This window comes from Phacochoerus africanus, chromosome 13 (genome assembly GCF_016906955.1).
Source record: "Phacochoerus africanus isolate WHEZ1 chromosome 13, ROS_Pafr_v1, whole genome shotgun sequence".
Classification (NCBI taxonomy): domain Eukaryota; kingdom Metazoa; phylum Chordata; class Mammalia; order Artiodactyla; family Suidae; genus Phacochoerus; species Phacochoerus africanus.
Window position 1 is genome coordinate 45,889,170 of NC_062556.1, and position 14,087 is coordinate 45,903,256.

Consider the following 14,087-nt stretch of genomic DNA (forward strand, 5'->3'; position numbering starts at 1 on the left):
CATCTCCAGCCCAAACACACCTTTCAAATCTGGAAGCGTGGGTAAAAATGTAGGAGTAAAAAGCCAAGGCTATAAATATATTTTTAAAAAAAACAGGCTGATTTTAGTATTTTTTTTTTTTTTGCCACACCCACAGAACATTCCCAACCCCATCAGTGACCCCAGCTGCGGCAGGGACAACACTGGCTCTGCCACAAGGGAACTTCCAGCTTCTCCTTCAGGCGGTCTCCTGAACAAACTGTGGGACCAAACTGTGTGAACAAGATAACGTCTAGAGGATGATCAAGAGGACTTGATGAGCTTGCAGTGGGAGATGGCAAGGATTCTGACCCCCCACCTCAATGAACAACTGAGATGACTTCTCTCCTTTCCTTTAAAACTTTTCGGCTCAGCAGAATCCTAGGAGGTCATTTTGGGGGGACACTGAGCCCACCATCTCTCCAGACTGCCAGCATTCTGCTGAAAGGCACCTTTCCTTTCTATCATTTATGAATATTGATTTTTTTTAAGTGGTGGGCAACAGGGACGCCCCCCTCCCACCAGACAGAATGGATGGAACAAGATGTAAAAGGATGAATCCAGGCCCCTTCCAGTAGGGAGCTTTTGCAAGATGGGTCTTTATAAACCCCCCCCCCCCTTTTTTTTTGTCATTTTAGGGCCATACCTGAGGCATATGGAGGTTCCCAGGCTAGGGGTTGAATCGGAGCTGTAGCCACCGGCACACGCCACAGCCACAACAATGGCAGATCCGAACTGCGTCTGTAAGCTACACCACAGCTCACGGCAACGCTGCATCCTTAACCCACTGAGTGAGGCCAGGGATCGAACCCACAACCTCATGCTTCCTAGTCGGATTCGCTTCCATGATGGGAACTCCTTTATAGAACCCTTTTTAGCAAGTCAGTGATGGGGTGGAGACCAGCTGACAGGAGTCTCCGGGGTGAACGGCTTGGAGCCTGGAGCAGCTACAGGAGCCAGAGCTGGTCTGGGACTGGGGAGGCGTGGTGGCTGCAATGGGAGCCACACCAGAGCGGGAAGCACAAGAGGAACTGCTCTTGTGTCCCAGGGCTGTAGGAGCAGGTATGGAGGCAGAGAAGAGCAATACAAGAAAGGAAAGCAAAGCAGCGCAGGCCTGAGGTGCATCATATACAAAATGTACCAGGACATTAAGAAAGGAAATGACAGGATACAACTGATATAGGTGTAGATATACACGTGTATGTGAATGAGTGTGTCCCTCTATGTCGTCAGTGTAGTTGTTTGGGGTTTACCTTCAATGAAGGCTAGTGTTTCAGAAATAAAGAATGCTCATATCCCACTCCTGGGAATCTATCCAGAAAACACTACATCACGGCTCAGTGGTTAATGAATCTGACTAGGAACCATGAGGTTGCGGGTTCGATCCCTGGCCTCACTCAGTGGGTTAAGGATCTGGCGTTGCCATGAGCTGTGGTGTAGGTCGCAGGCGCGGCTCGGATCCTGCATTGCTGTGGCTCTGGTGTAGGTTGGCGGCTACAGCTCCTATTAGACCCCTAGCCTGGGAACCTCCATATTCCTTGGGAGTGGCCTTAGAAAAGGCAAAAAGGCAAAAAGAGCCCCCCCAAAAAAGAAAAGAATAAAAGAAAAAAAAGAGAAGATACATGCACCCCATGTTCATTGCAGCACTATTTACAATAGCCAAGATATGGAAGCAAAGTAACTGTCTATCCATTGAAGAATGGACAAAGAAGATGTGATACAATGGAATACTACTCAGCCCTAAAAAGAACGAAACAATGCTATCTGCAGCAATATGGATGGATCTAGAGATTATCATACTAAATGAAGTAAGTCAGAGAAAAACAAATACCATATGATATCACTTATATGTGGAATCTAAAATATGGCACCAGGAGTTCCTGTTGTGGCTCAGCGGTAATGAGCCTGACTAGTACTCATGAGGATGTGGGTTCGATCCCTGGCCTGGCTCAGTGGGTTAAGGATCCAGCATTGCCGCAAGCTGTGGCATGGGTAGCAGACGTGACTCTGATCTGGCGTTGCTGTGGCTGTGGTGTAGGCTGGCAGCCATAGCTCTGATTCGACCCCTAGCCTGGGAACCTCCATGTGCTGCAGGTGTGGTTCTAAAAAAAGATAAACTATGATACTGATACTAATGAACTTACTTACAAAATACAAACAGAGTCACAGACATAGAAAAGACTTGTGGTTGCCAAGGTGTGTGTGTGGGGGCGCTAAGTGGGAAAGGGAAAGATGGGGAGTTTGGGATTAGCAGATGCAAATGACTACATACAGGATGAATTAAACAGCCAGGTCCTACTGCATAGCACAGGGAACATTCAGTCTCCTGTGATAAACCATAATGGAAAAGACCATGAACAAGAACATATACACGTAGAACTAAATCACTTTGCTGTACAGCAGAATTGAACACATTTTAAATCAACGACAATAAAAAATAACTAATTGATTTAAAGAAAGAATGCTGATGTTTCTACATCCTGGTGTTAAATCCTGAGATGACAGCTACACCTAGAGGCACAGAGCCTTCTAGCTTTAGCCAGCCACATCCTTCGGACCAAGGCCTGCGAACAGAATCAGTCACTTCTAGGCGTGCTTAAAATGACAGCTATTATTTTTCAATTAGAATAAACATTTGACTCATTGAGTAGTTATGAGACGTTGCAGTTTCTGCATTTGTCTTCATTTTTAAAATAGGGCTCATTACCATAAATCATCTGCAGCGTGGAGTTATTTTTGAACATGTGCTCCTGAGCCCCTGGGGACATGAGAGCATGCATCCTGCAAATGCGCATTCACTGGAAGGACGTGTTTCACATAGGAGATGGGGGCACTGCTCTTGCCTTGCTGTGATTTAAGTCAATGACCATATCTACAGAACAGAAACAGTCTCACAGACATATGCTTGCCAAGGTGGGGAGTGGGGATGGGATGGACTGGGAGTTTGGGGTTAGCAGATGCAAACAATTACATTTGGAATGGATAAGCAATGAGGTCCTACTGTGTAGCACAGAGAACTATATCCAATCTCTTGGGATAGAACATGATGAAAAACAATGTCTATATAAGCATGACTGGGTCACTTTTCTGTACAGCAGAAATTGACAACACTGTAAATCAAATATACTTTAAATTTGAAAAAAATAGAAAACAAAAAATAAAAAAATTATTGAGGATGCATAATCAATCAATCAATCAGTCAACCATGAAGGTGTGAAAGAGGGGGCCTGTGGCAGGCTCTGGTTTTTCTCCTCCAGTGACTAAGTCATGTGACACGTAAATCAAACGGAAGAAGGACTGAAGGATGTACTTGAACCAATCTAATCCTAATCATGCATCTTTTTTATAATGATTTTAATTTTTTCTATTATAGGTGGTTTACAGTGTTCTGTCAATTTTGTGCTTTACAGCAAAGTGACCCAGTCACACATACATATATACATTCTTTTTCTCACATTATCCTCCATCATGCTCCATCACAAGTGATGAGATACAGTTTCCAGTGCTAAACAGCAGGATCTCATTGCTTACCCAGTCCAAAGGCAAAATAGTCCGCATCTATAAACCCCAGATTTCCAGTACATCCCTCTCCCTCCCCCTCCCCCTTGGCAACCACAAGTCTGTTCTCCAAGTCCCCAGTCATGCATATTAACCGTAATGATTATTATCCCCAATGTGTCACTAACAAAGGCCATGTTATGGCCAGATTGTGACAACAACCAGTTCTCTAGTTTGTGAAAGTCTCACATGTAAGAATTACTCTATTTCATGTACTAAGTCAAAGGACCAAGTGCAAAAAGAAAAGGAACTGCTCCTTTGTCAATACTGGTTATTGGGCTTCACATCTATAATCCCCAGAATCAGAGGCCTCCTTGTCTACTGATAAGCACCAACTCGTAAAAGCAAACCCTGTTTCAGACTCCAGGCAATAACAGCAATGATTCTGCGTTCCGTTAACGCTATTTTCAAGGTGCTCAACAGTCTGAAAGCACGCAAGTCAAGGGCATGTCACCACACGACCGAATCAGTAACAGAGCAGGGACATCAGTGGTCCTGAGAGAAATGATGTATCATTTTTACATTTCAAGGATGGTAATGTCCTACTACATGGGTTAATACAGGCTGTCTGCACCAGGCCAAAGTCTATGACGAATGTCTGACGATGCCTTCAAAATGGGTCTCTGAGCCCAGGGAGAGATGAGCTTTCTCATGACACTCCAATGTCAATACAGTAGAGTGCCATCAGGCTGGTAAGTATCTACAGATAACACCCACAAGCAAAAATACTGCATTTACCAGAGTTCCCGTAGTGGCGCAGTGGTAAACGAATCCGACTAGGAACCATGAGGTTACGGGTTTGATCCTTGGCCTTGCTCCGTGGGTTAAGGATCCGGCGTCGCCATGAGCTGTGGTGTAGGTCGCAGACGCGGCTCAGATCCCGTGTTGCTGTGGCTCTGGCGTAGGCCGGGGTCTACGGCACCGATCAGACGATTAGACCTTTAGCCTGGGAACCTCCATATGCTGTGGGAAGCAGCCCTAGAAAAGGAAAACAAACAAACAAAAAAAAAAAATACCACATTACCAACAATTAGGAGTGTGTATACATTCATTTGGGCATCTGTCTGCTTCTAACAAATCCACAAAATAGTCCCCAGCATCCTAATGCAGACTGTCTGTAGAACTGTGGCCCCATTTGTCCTTCGCTTGCCCTCCTGATCCCTGCATTCTGCTCCTGCTCAAGGACCTGGGTTGGTCTGGAACTCCCTCAGGATGCTTCGCCCCACCCCAACTCCTACCTCACCCCTCACAGCCTCTTGCTGCTAAAGTCACTGTTTTGTCTCCTGACTCATGCAATCCTTTCCCTTTGCTTGTCGCTGAGACTCTTGGCTTCATTTTCACTCATGTCCTTTTGTATGTTTATTTGGAGGCATTTAAAAATATATATACATATGTGTGTGTGTATATAAATATATATGTGTGTGTATATATATGTGTGTGTGTGTATATATATGTATACGTGTGTGTGTGTGTATATATAGTCATTGCTAGACAAAAAAAAATGATGGAACTAGAGAGACAAAGGCAATGGAGACAGACTTTTTAAAAAACTTTTAAATTAAATGAAAAATGCAAATAACTTCTATACATGAATCCCATTATCTCAAACAATGATAACTTCCAGGGCCAACACATGATGCAATATCTAAATGTATTAAATTGTTGAAGCACAGAAAGCCCTGCCTGTGACAAAGAGGTGATATAATATTTTTATAAACGACTATCAATATGCAGCAGCAACATAACTTTGCTAACTCATTCTTGAGAGTCTGAATTCACCCCCAGAGACAGAAGTTCCTTGAGGGTACCTTTATGGCCCCAGAATTAGAATAGTGCCTGCCACATAGTAGGTATGCAAGATATGTCAGACTTCCAGTGAGCAGATTGTTTCAATTGAGCAAATCTTGGAAAAACTCAAAATATTCCAGAATAGTCCAGAAAATATTCTAGAAGGTTCTAGAAGGATTAGAACACTTCAGTTAAAAGCCATGACCCATCCCTTCTTATTTTCTTCCTTCCTCAAATATTTCTAGTGTCTGCTATGTATGGGCCAGACCTTTTATAAGGTCTTGGAGACTTAAGAGTCTAAAAGAGAGAGGCACACACACGCTCATGGGTGTGACAGAACACGTGGTGGGGACCCAGAGGAGGGAGTGGTCAATCTAAACTGTCACTGGCGAAAGGATGGGAACTTAAATTGTGGAGAAGCCTGTTATGCTTAAGAAAGATGAAGCAAATGAGATGACAATTTGGCAAACATGAACATTTAAAAGGTAGGTGGACTGAACAGGAGGGATGTAGTGGAAATATCAAGGTCAGCTTAGACTATTATACCGGGGAATTCAGTTAACCTAGGTCTCCATTTTTGTCATCTGCCAAAGGGTCAATGACTCTCTAGACATTCATGCAATAATTAACGTTGGCTATAAATTAGCTATGGTCCTACATACCCTTGTTCTGCATCCCCTTAAAATAATAATAGTCAACACTGATTGAGTCTGCTAAACACTGTCCTTAGAGTTTTCCATGTATTAGTACATTCAATCCTCACCATAACCATGAATCGCAAGCCCCATTTTATAGATTAGGAAACTGAGGCACAGAGACATTCAAAAATTTGCCTATGGTTATGGAGTTAATATGTGGTAACTGCAATATGAAAATAAATATTCTTTAGCCCCTTACGCTGTTCTGCCTCTCGCCATTTTAAAGACAGACAATAACATCTTTCAAGACATCTCCCAAAATCGTTCTAAGGAATAAAAGGAACCATGTGCAGGAAACGGCATAAAAAAATAAAAAGCTTAAGGGTGTAAAGTAGCATTGAGAGGTGGTTCTTACACAAGTACACTGTCCATTTCCTGAGGAAATCAGATCTCAACTGTTTCCCTTTGGAGAGAAATGTTAAAAATGAGGAGTTTGTGGAGAATCACTTTGGAGACCTACCTTCCACCGCCAGAGGATGAATTATTTACCAGCAATATAACCAGGCAGACCTGGGAGCGAATTATTGACTTAGGGCCCCTTTCTAATTCCACATGAGGTTCCCTTTGTCATGAGGCAGCACAAAACCCACACAGCAGGCAGAGTCAGACACAAATGGCATTGAGGCGACTGTCTTGGAGGGGATGGGTAATCGGGATGAAATGAACTAACACACGTGATCCTGCCTGAGCCAGACCTTTAACCTGAATCAACACATTTACATTTTCATCCGTTGAGCTCTAGGGAAAAGATATTCTTGTTGTATTTTCACCCAAAGAAAAACAGTGGTGAGCAGTTTGATGACTTACTTGCTTAAGGCCCAATAGCCAATAAAGGGAGCAGACAAGATGTGAAGTAACAGTTCCTGATCCCAAAGCCTGTGATTTTTTTTTTTTTTTCATTGAGTTGCTTGAACTCCTATTTTTATATTTCTTCAGCCCGGGTCAGTTTTAAAGGCCTTAAAAAAAATTACTGGAGAACAGAAATCTACATTCAGTACTTCCGAGACCATGTCTCCCTGTGTGGCCAATTATACCACTAGATGTGCTTTGATGGATGTTTCCTATAGAGTAAGTGATCCCTCCTTATTTCCATCAGGAGGCCCTTTTTTGGTGTGTGCTTTGGGACCATGGGGCCACAACTGCTATGGTCCTGGGGAGGTCCAGCTTCTCAACCCTTGGGGAGATAAATGATTTAGGTCTCCACACCAACATGGGCTTAATATTTTGCACAGCGCCATTTAAAATTCAGGACCTGGTGAGTTAGCTAATCAATTAGAAAGAATAAGATGTTTATTCTCTGTTCATCGGACAATGTCCCACGCCTTAATCTTGTTAAGGCACAAAGCCAGCCTTTAAATCTCACTCCAAATCCTATTTCCAGAGTTGTGATGTTTGTGGGTATCTGTATCTTTGAAGGCATGGCAATAAAGACCAGAAGCTTGCTTTTCAAATCCATCAATATATGCGAGAAACAAAGAAGCCATGGAATCAGCACGCCCAAAGGACAAAGAATTAAAAAAAAAAAAAAAATTACCCACACAAAGCCCATCCAGGAGGCAACCCTTTTGTATTGGACTAATTACAAGGAACTATAAAAGGGCAAGCTTTTATTAATCAAGCTCATTTCACTCAGCCATGAAGAACTGCTAGGCAGGAAGAAAGGAGAGAGACAGGGTGTTAATGTAAGCCTGATAATTAAGTTCAGAATAAAGTGGATCAGAGGGAAGGACAAAAATGGAAAAGTCAGGTGGAGGTAAGAATTGGAATCCTAATCCTTTGTAATAGTAGGTGGTTTGTGGAAACAAAAAGAAAAGTGGAGTTATCAAATATATGTTTTTTTGTTATGAGGTTTGTTTTTGTTTTGTGTTTTTGCTTTTTAGGACCGCACCTGAGGCATATGGAGGTTCCCAGGCTAGGGGTCCAGTCGGAGCTACACCTGCCAGCCTTCACCACAGCCACAGCCACATCAGATCCGAACCCGTCTGCGCCGTACACCACAGCTCACGGCAACGCCAGATCCTTAGCCCACTGAGAGAGGCCAGGGATCGAACCCGCAACATCAGGGTTCCTCGTTGGATTTGTTTTCACTGTGCCATGATGGGAACTCCTCAAATGTATGTATTATTAAAGCACCGAGAAAAGAGGTTACATTGAAAAGAAGAGCAAACAAGGAGGGGATGTATGTATATGTACAACTGCTTTACTTTGCTGTACACCCGAAACTAACACAACTCCGTAAGTCCACTATACTCCCCTATGTTTTTTTTAATTCTGTGATTCAAGTATAGTTGCTTTATAATGTGTCAGTTTCTGCTATATAGCAAACTGACCCAGTCACACACACACATATATATATGCACATTCTTTTTCTTATATCTGCCATCATGTTTTATCCCAAGAGATTGAATATAGTTCCCTGTGTAATACAGTAGGAAAAATTTTTTTTTCCTTTCAAATTGCAACAATTTATTTTAAAAGAGTACTTCAACCATGACTGAAGTAGTCCATGATTTTTGCATAAAATTTAATGGTACAGAATTGTATAAAAGCAAAAGTAAAACTGACCAACAATGGCAACCTCTCTAAAATAACCTACCTTAACATAGCAGCATATGTCTTTCATGCTTCTGTCTCTGCACATACATATGTGGGAAAAACAGTTTTTTTCATACAAATGAGATCATGCTATAAAACTGCTTTGTTCCTTGACAGTTCTGCCTAACCATATATGCATTTTACGTAAATCAACTACACTTCAATAACATAAAATAAAAAAAAATTTAAATTGACCAGTTGACCAAAAAAAAAAAAAATACCACTGAGGCATTTTGTAGCATCTTGGCTTCCACGGCATGAAATCTGTCCCCACAAAATCTCCTCCATTTATTTTCATATCATTGCTGTGAAATACGTAGGCAGGAGCAGACTCGAGGGACTCAATCCTGTCCCAGATCAGATAATTAAGAGAGTGACAGAAGAGGCCCCGGATCTCTGAAATTCAGGTCAGTAGTCTACTCTTATCCTTCAAATGTTTTGTGGCATATAATAATTACAAGCAGAGAAAGGGGTAGGTATAATGTCACTACTGTCTAAAGATGCTTCTTCCCTGACAAAATTCTTGTTGCTTTCTGAATCTAACTATTTCACTTTTTCTTAAAATCCTGAATAAGGAGTAGGAAACAGCCATGAAACAGTGAAGGGGAAACCATCAAAGTCAGGAGACAGACATTCTGATCCTACTTCAAACTTGCTGGGCAACCTTGAACAAAATTCCTTAAACTCTCTGGGCCTTGGTTTTCCTATCAATCAGGTGAGGAGGTTGAGATGATTCATCTCATTGATCAATACGCCCTGTGCCTGCTGTCCCACGTGCTGGAAAAGATGGTTCTCCTCATGGAGGGCTTGTCATCAGGGGATGAAAAGGTGGGATGATGTTTCCACCCAGGCAAACAAATGATGACAACACATGGTGACGAGGACAATGATGTGGTTCCCATAGGGGGCATCGGATCAGGGAGGAAGAGAGGCTGATGGGGTGGGAGACTGTAGGGAAGACTCCACACAGAAGAGAATTCTTAAGCTGAGTCTTTCAGAATTTGTTTCCTTGGTGATCGAGGTGTTTTGGAAAAGTAAGTTGAGTGTGGCTGGAATGTAGGGTCCATGGAGGATGGGAAAAACCTAGGGAAAGGAGGTGGAAGAAGAGGAAAAGTATCCTCTTGCAAAGGGTCTCAGAAGCTGTACTAAGGATTTTGAAGACTGAAACGATGGAGAGGCATGGCAGTGCTGTAAAGAGAGAGGCAGTGCTCGCTTCGGCAGCACATATACTAAAATTGGAACAATACAGATAAGATTAGCATGGCCCCTGCGCAAGGATGACACGCAAATTCGTGAAGCGTTCCATATTTTTCAAAAAAAAAAAAAAAAGAGAGAGGCAGTCCTACTTGCATTTTACAAACACCACTGTAGGCTTTGGGAAGACTGGACGGGGGCGGCGGTGGTGCAAGGGTCGGAATCCAAAGAGACCATGAGGAGCTTGGGTTAACAGTTCCCCTTGTGGCGCGACTGAAATGAATCCAACTAGTATCCATGAGGACGTGGGTTTGATCCCTGGCCTCATTCAGTGGGTTAAGGATCCGGTGTTGCTGTGAGCTGTAGTGTAGGATGTAGATGCGAGTCGGATCCAGCCTTGCCATGGCTGTGGTGTAGGCCAGGATCTACAGCTCCAATTCAATACCTAGCCTGGGAACTCCCATAGCCCATGGGTGTGGCCCTAAAAACATATACATATATGGTGGAAAGATGTTTCCATCCAGGCAAACAAATGATAGTTTCTCAGGCAAGAGATGGTCTGAAGAGCTGACACTGCCAGGAAGTACTTAGGAGGAGGAACACTAGACTGGATGGCCACCAAATGGATGTTGGTTTTGACAAAGTTGAAGGTACCATGATGCTTCTGGCTTGGATGATGGTGTAAGTGGAGAAAAGGAAGAAAAGTGGCCTTGGAGGATCCGAACAAACAGATTCTTTTCCAGGGCTATGGTCTTTTCATGGAAGAAAGAGGTCAGGGTCCTTGGCATTTGGGGAAAAGAGGCTCCTGTGTATGAAGATATATTCTCTTAGTTGAGTTGGGGCATCTCACCAAGCAGCCATGGGCTGGACCATATCCTGGGGCAGGTGGCATCATTTCATGATAGGCTATTGATAGCTTGCAGAAGTGGGACAAAGACAGTGACTGAAATTCACCATCATATCTTTGCACCCTGAGAACACAGGCGGGCCTTACGGTTTAAGTATACCATTAAAGTTTCTGTCTGATTTACTTGTGGCCACTTGCGGCTCCACCACTGTATGTTAGAGCCACCAGCTTATATTTTGAAAAGTGTTTATCTTCAGATTTTCTTCATCTCAAAAACCTTCCTGTCCCTCCTCATCAAATACAGACGTACCTACAGCCTTGTTGAGTGTCACTTATATTCCAACGGCCCCCACACTTGTGTCTAGAGACCTGCCCTCTTCTCTTAAGTTCCCAAGCACAACCACAGCTGCTCAAAGACTAGGTGTTATCCTGGATTCTTCTCTTCCTCTCTTCCATAAGCAAATGCTGTTGACACGACCTTCAAAATATACCCCAATTGCATCCACTTCTCTCTCTCTCTAGTTGGAGCTTCCAACCTCTTTCTCCTCAACTGCTGCCCCAGCCTCCTCCCACTTATAATCCTTTCTCCACAGGTTAGCCAGAGTGAGCCTTGCAAATATATAAGTCATTTATAAGTCTGGTCATTTCGTTCTCCCACTGTGATCCCATTACACCCAGACTGCAGGCTTCTGATCCTGCCAACCTCTCGGATCTTATCTTGTTTCACCCGCCCCTCCCTCACTGTTTCATGTTCTTTGAATTTTCCATCCTTAGCACCTGGACACCTTCCCCAAGAGGTTCACACCGCAGCCTCCTTTTCATCCATCTCCCAGCTTGTGTGTCCCCTGCTTGCAAGGTTTTTTTTTGTTTATTTGTTTTTTGGTTTTTTTTTTCCTTCTTGACCAAGCCCCTTAGGTGGCTTCCCAGTCATCTCCAATTACAGTTTCATCAAAGCACTTATCACCTCCAGACATTTATTTGCTAGTTATCTATCTTACTCTATTCCCTGCTAAGTAAGCTCTTGGAAAGCCGAGACCCATTTGTCTTCTTCGACACAGGGTCCCCAGAGTGCAGAAAAGTGGCCAGATCATTGCAGGCGCCGTCATTTCACTGGAGGAGGGAACAAATGAGTGAACGTCAATCGTCTAAAAAAACAGACAACACTATTGGGAAACCAAAACACAAACCCCAAAAAACTGCTGCCATTTTCAAAAGCCATCAGGGTTGCCAGGGACAGAGACGGTACTTAAATTTCCATACTTCAAATGAAATGCAAGCTAAGAAAAAGAACACCAATGGCAAAGCCAGTAAAGACCTGAGAGGCAGGGAGGCAGCAAAGAGACTCAGCTAATGCATTCTAGAGAAGCAGGAGGGTAGAAAATAAACAAGAAACACAGGAACACTCTGATTGCTAGCCTCATTTTCTGAAGGTCGGGCTGGTATCTTCTGGTATTTTTTGAAGCCCCCCCCCCCACCCCCTGAAAACCAGCATCAAGGTCATTGACAACATTCCAGCAAGTCTCCCATTCAGGAGAGAAGGGCTGATGTGTAAACTCACACATATTCTCTTCCTGTTTTCTCACCTTTCCATGCCCACAGGCTGTGCTTTAGTGCTCCAGGAGACACCGCCACACAGACTACAAAGCGAATAGAGACCACCCCCCCTCCCGGGGGGGGGGGGCAGTATGGCAAGTCCTGGAAAGAGAGAATCGCCAGCCCAATGTGGCAGCATAATATTCCTGCCTGTCGAAGGGGGTAGAAATGAGTCCAGTCCCCCTTAGACGCAGAGACCGAGTCAACTACCGGTGGCCTTTCGGGGTTTTTTTTTTGGTTTGTTTGTTTTTTTAAGTTTTATTGAAGTATAGTTAATGTACAAGATTGTGCTAATTTCTGCTGTACTACACAGTGATTCAGTTTTTCACTTTTACATGTACACACATCCATTCTCTTTCAGATTCTTTTCCCACAGAGATTATCATGGAATATTGGGTCGAGTTCTCTGTGCTATATAGCAGGTCCCCATTGGCCCATCATTCCATATTCCAACAAATTTATGGTTACCAAAGGGGACATGGGGGAGAGGGGATGGACTGGGGGGCCTTTCAGTTTTATGAGGCTCCTACCTCAAGGTCTCCTCCTAAGATCACTTCCTGACTGTTTGCCATACACTTTTACCCATTTAGACCTCTAGGTGGCAGCAACTCCCTTCCATTCTCAACACCTTTGCCTTTGGCCTTTGTTTCCCGTCTCCAACATAAAATGCCATCCTTCTTTCACTTTCTCAAATAAACACTTCAAAGAGCGTGTAAAGTTTGGGGAAGATTACGGTAAGCCACTTGCACTGTTAAGAAATCAGTCCATTCTTGCGGTTAAGCTACAGGGTTCTTCGAACTGTACGAAATAATTCAGGTCTAACGTGAAAAGGAATAAACAGAACGCTGTTTTCATTTCTTTCTCCAGACCTATTAACGATAAACTCTAAAGAAAGCCACACTGCTTTTTCTTTTCAGTCCTCCAAGGAAAAAAGGCAATGAGTAGAGGAATGAGAAAATAGATGGAATTGGAGAGATTTGTCTTTTATAAGAATATTAATTTAATCCTACAGGTAATTTAAATAGTTGCTGTTTAAAGAATATCACCTGATATGTCCAAGTATGAAGGCATTCCAAATACATTACAGGATGGGAGAGATTTAATAGTCACACAAACCTGGTAACATACAGAGTTACCCTTCTGTTTATTTGACCTTCACAGAAACAGGGAAACTGGCTCCATCCGTAACCTAAAAAGCTGTCATTTCTGTTTGGATATAACACCAACTGACCTAAGGTATCAAACCACAGTCCTCCCTACACACACTCACCTGCTCAGGATTCTAAATTGTTATAGTTAAGAAGGACTCAGGAGAGTCGAAGTCAATTACAGCCTCATTTGAAGTTATAATAACTGCTGGGTGTGTCAAAAAATTACCCAGGTGGTTGAAAAAGATTCCTTTTCTGTAGAGCTGACATTTGACTGTGGGCTGAGACCTTGGTTTTATGCAGCACTTTTTTTTTTTTTCTTTTCAGGGCTGCAGTTGCAGCATATGGAAATTCCCAGGCTAGGGTTTGAATCAGAGCTGCCATTGCCAGCCTACACCACAGCTACAGCAACGTCAGATCCAAGCCACGCCTGTGACCTACAATGCAGCTTGTGGCAAGGCCAGATCCTTAACCCACTGAGCGAGGCCAGGGATCAAGCCTCCATTCTCATGGATGCTAGCTGGGTTCATCACCACTGGGCCACATCGGGAACTCCCATGAAGCACGTTCTTTCAAGGTGATACTCTGATGAATATTATATCCCTTTTGCACTCTTCCCAGGACCAAATTTGAAGACTTTGGGTTAGA

The 14,087-nt window shown here is 43.3% G+C and overlaps 1 protein-coding gene and 1 non-coding gene across 12 annotated transcripts in view; one reads left to right on the forward strand and one right to left on the reverse strand.

Annotated features, from left to right (window-relative positions):
- KLF12 (KLF transcription factor 12) overlaps positions 1–14,087 on the reverse strand; it is a 495,578-nt gene that overhangs the window by 62,755 nt on the left and 418,736 nt on the right. The window contains exon 7 of one of the 11 annotated variants that reach the window (XM_047756502.1): positions 10,243–11,808. The exons of the other annotated variants lie outside the window; for them this stretch is intronic. Coding sequence (XP_047612458.1) covers positions 11,688–11,808 — 121 coding nt within the window. The 3' untranslated portion in view covers positions 10,243–11,687. Of the gene's footprint in view, positions 1–10,242; positions 11,809–14,087 lie in introns of those variants that run through there. 11 annotated transcript variants of the gene reach the window in all.
- Positions 9,863–9,969, forward strand: LOC125113664 (U6 spliceosomal RNA). The gene has a single exon (XR_007131531.1). It is a non-coding gene; the product is annotated as a U6 spliceosomal RNA (small nuclear RNA).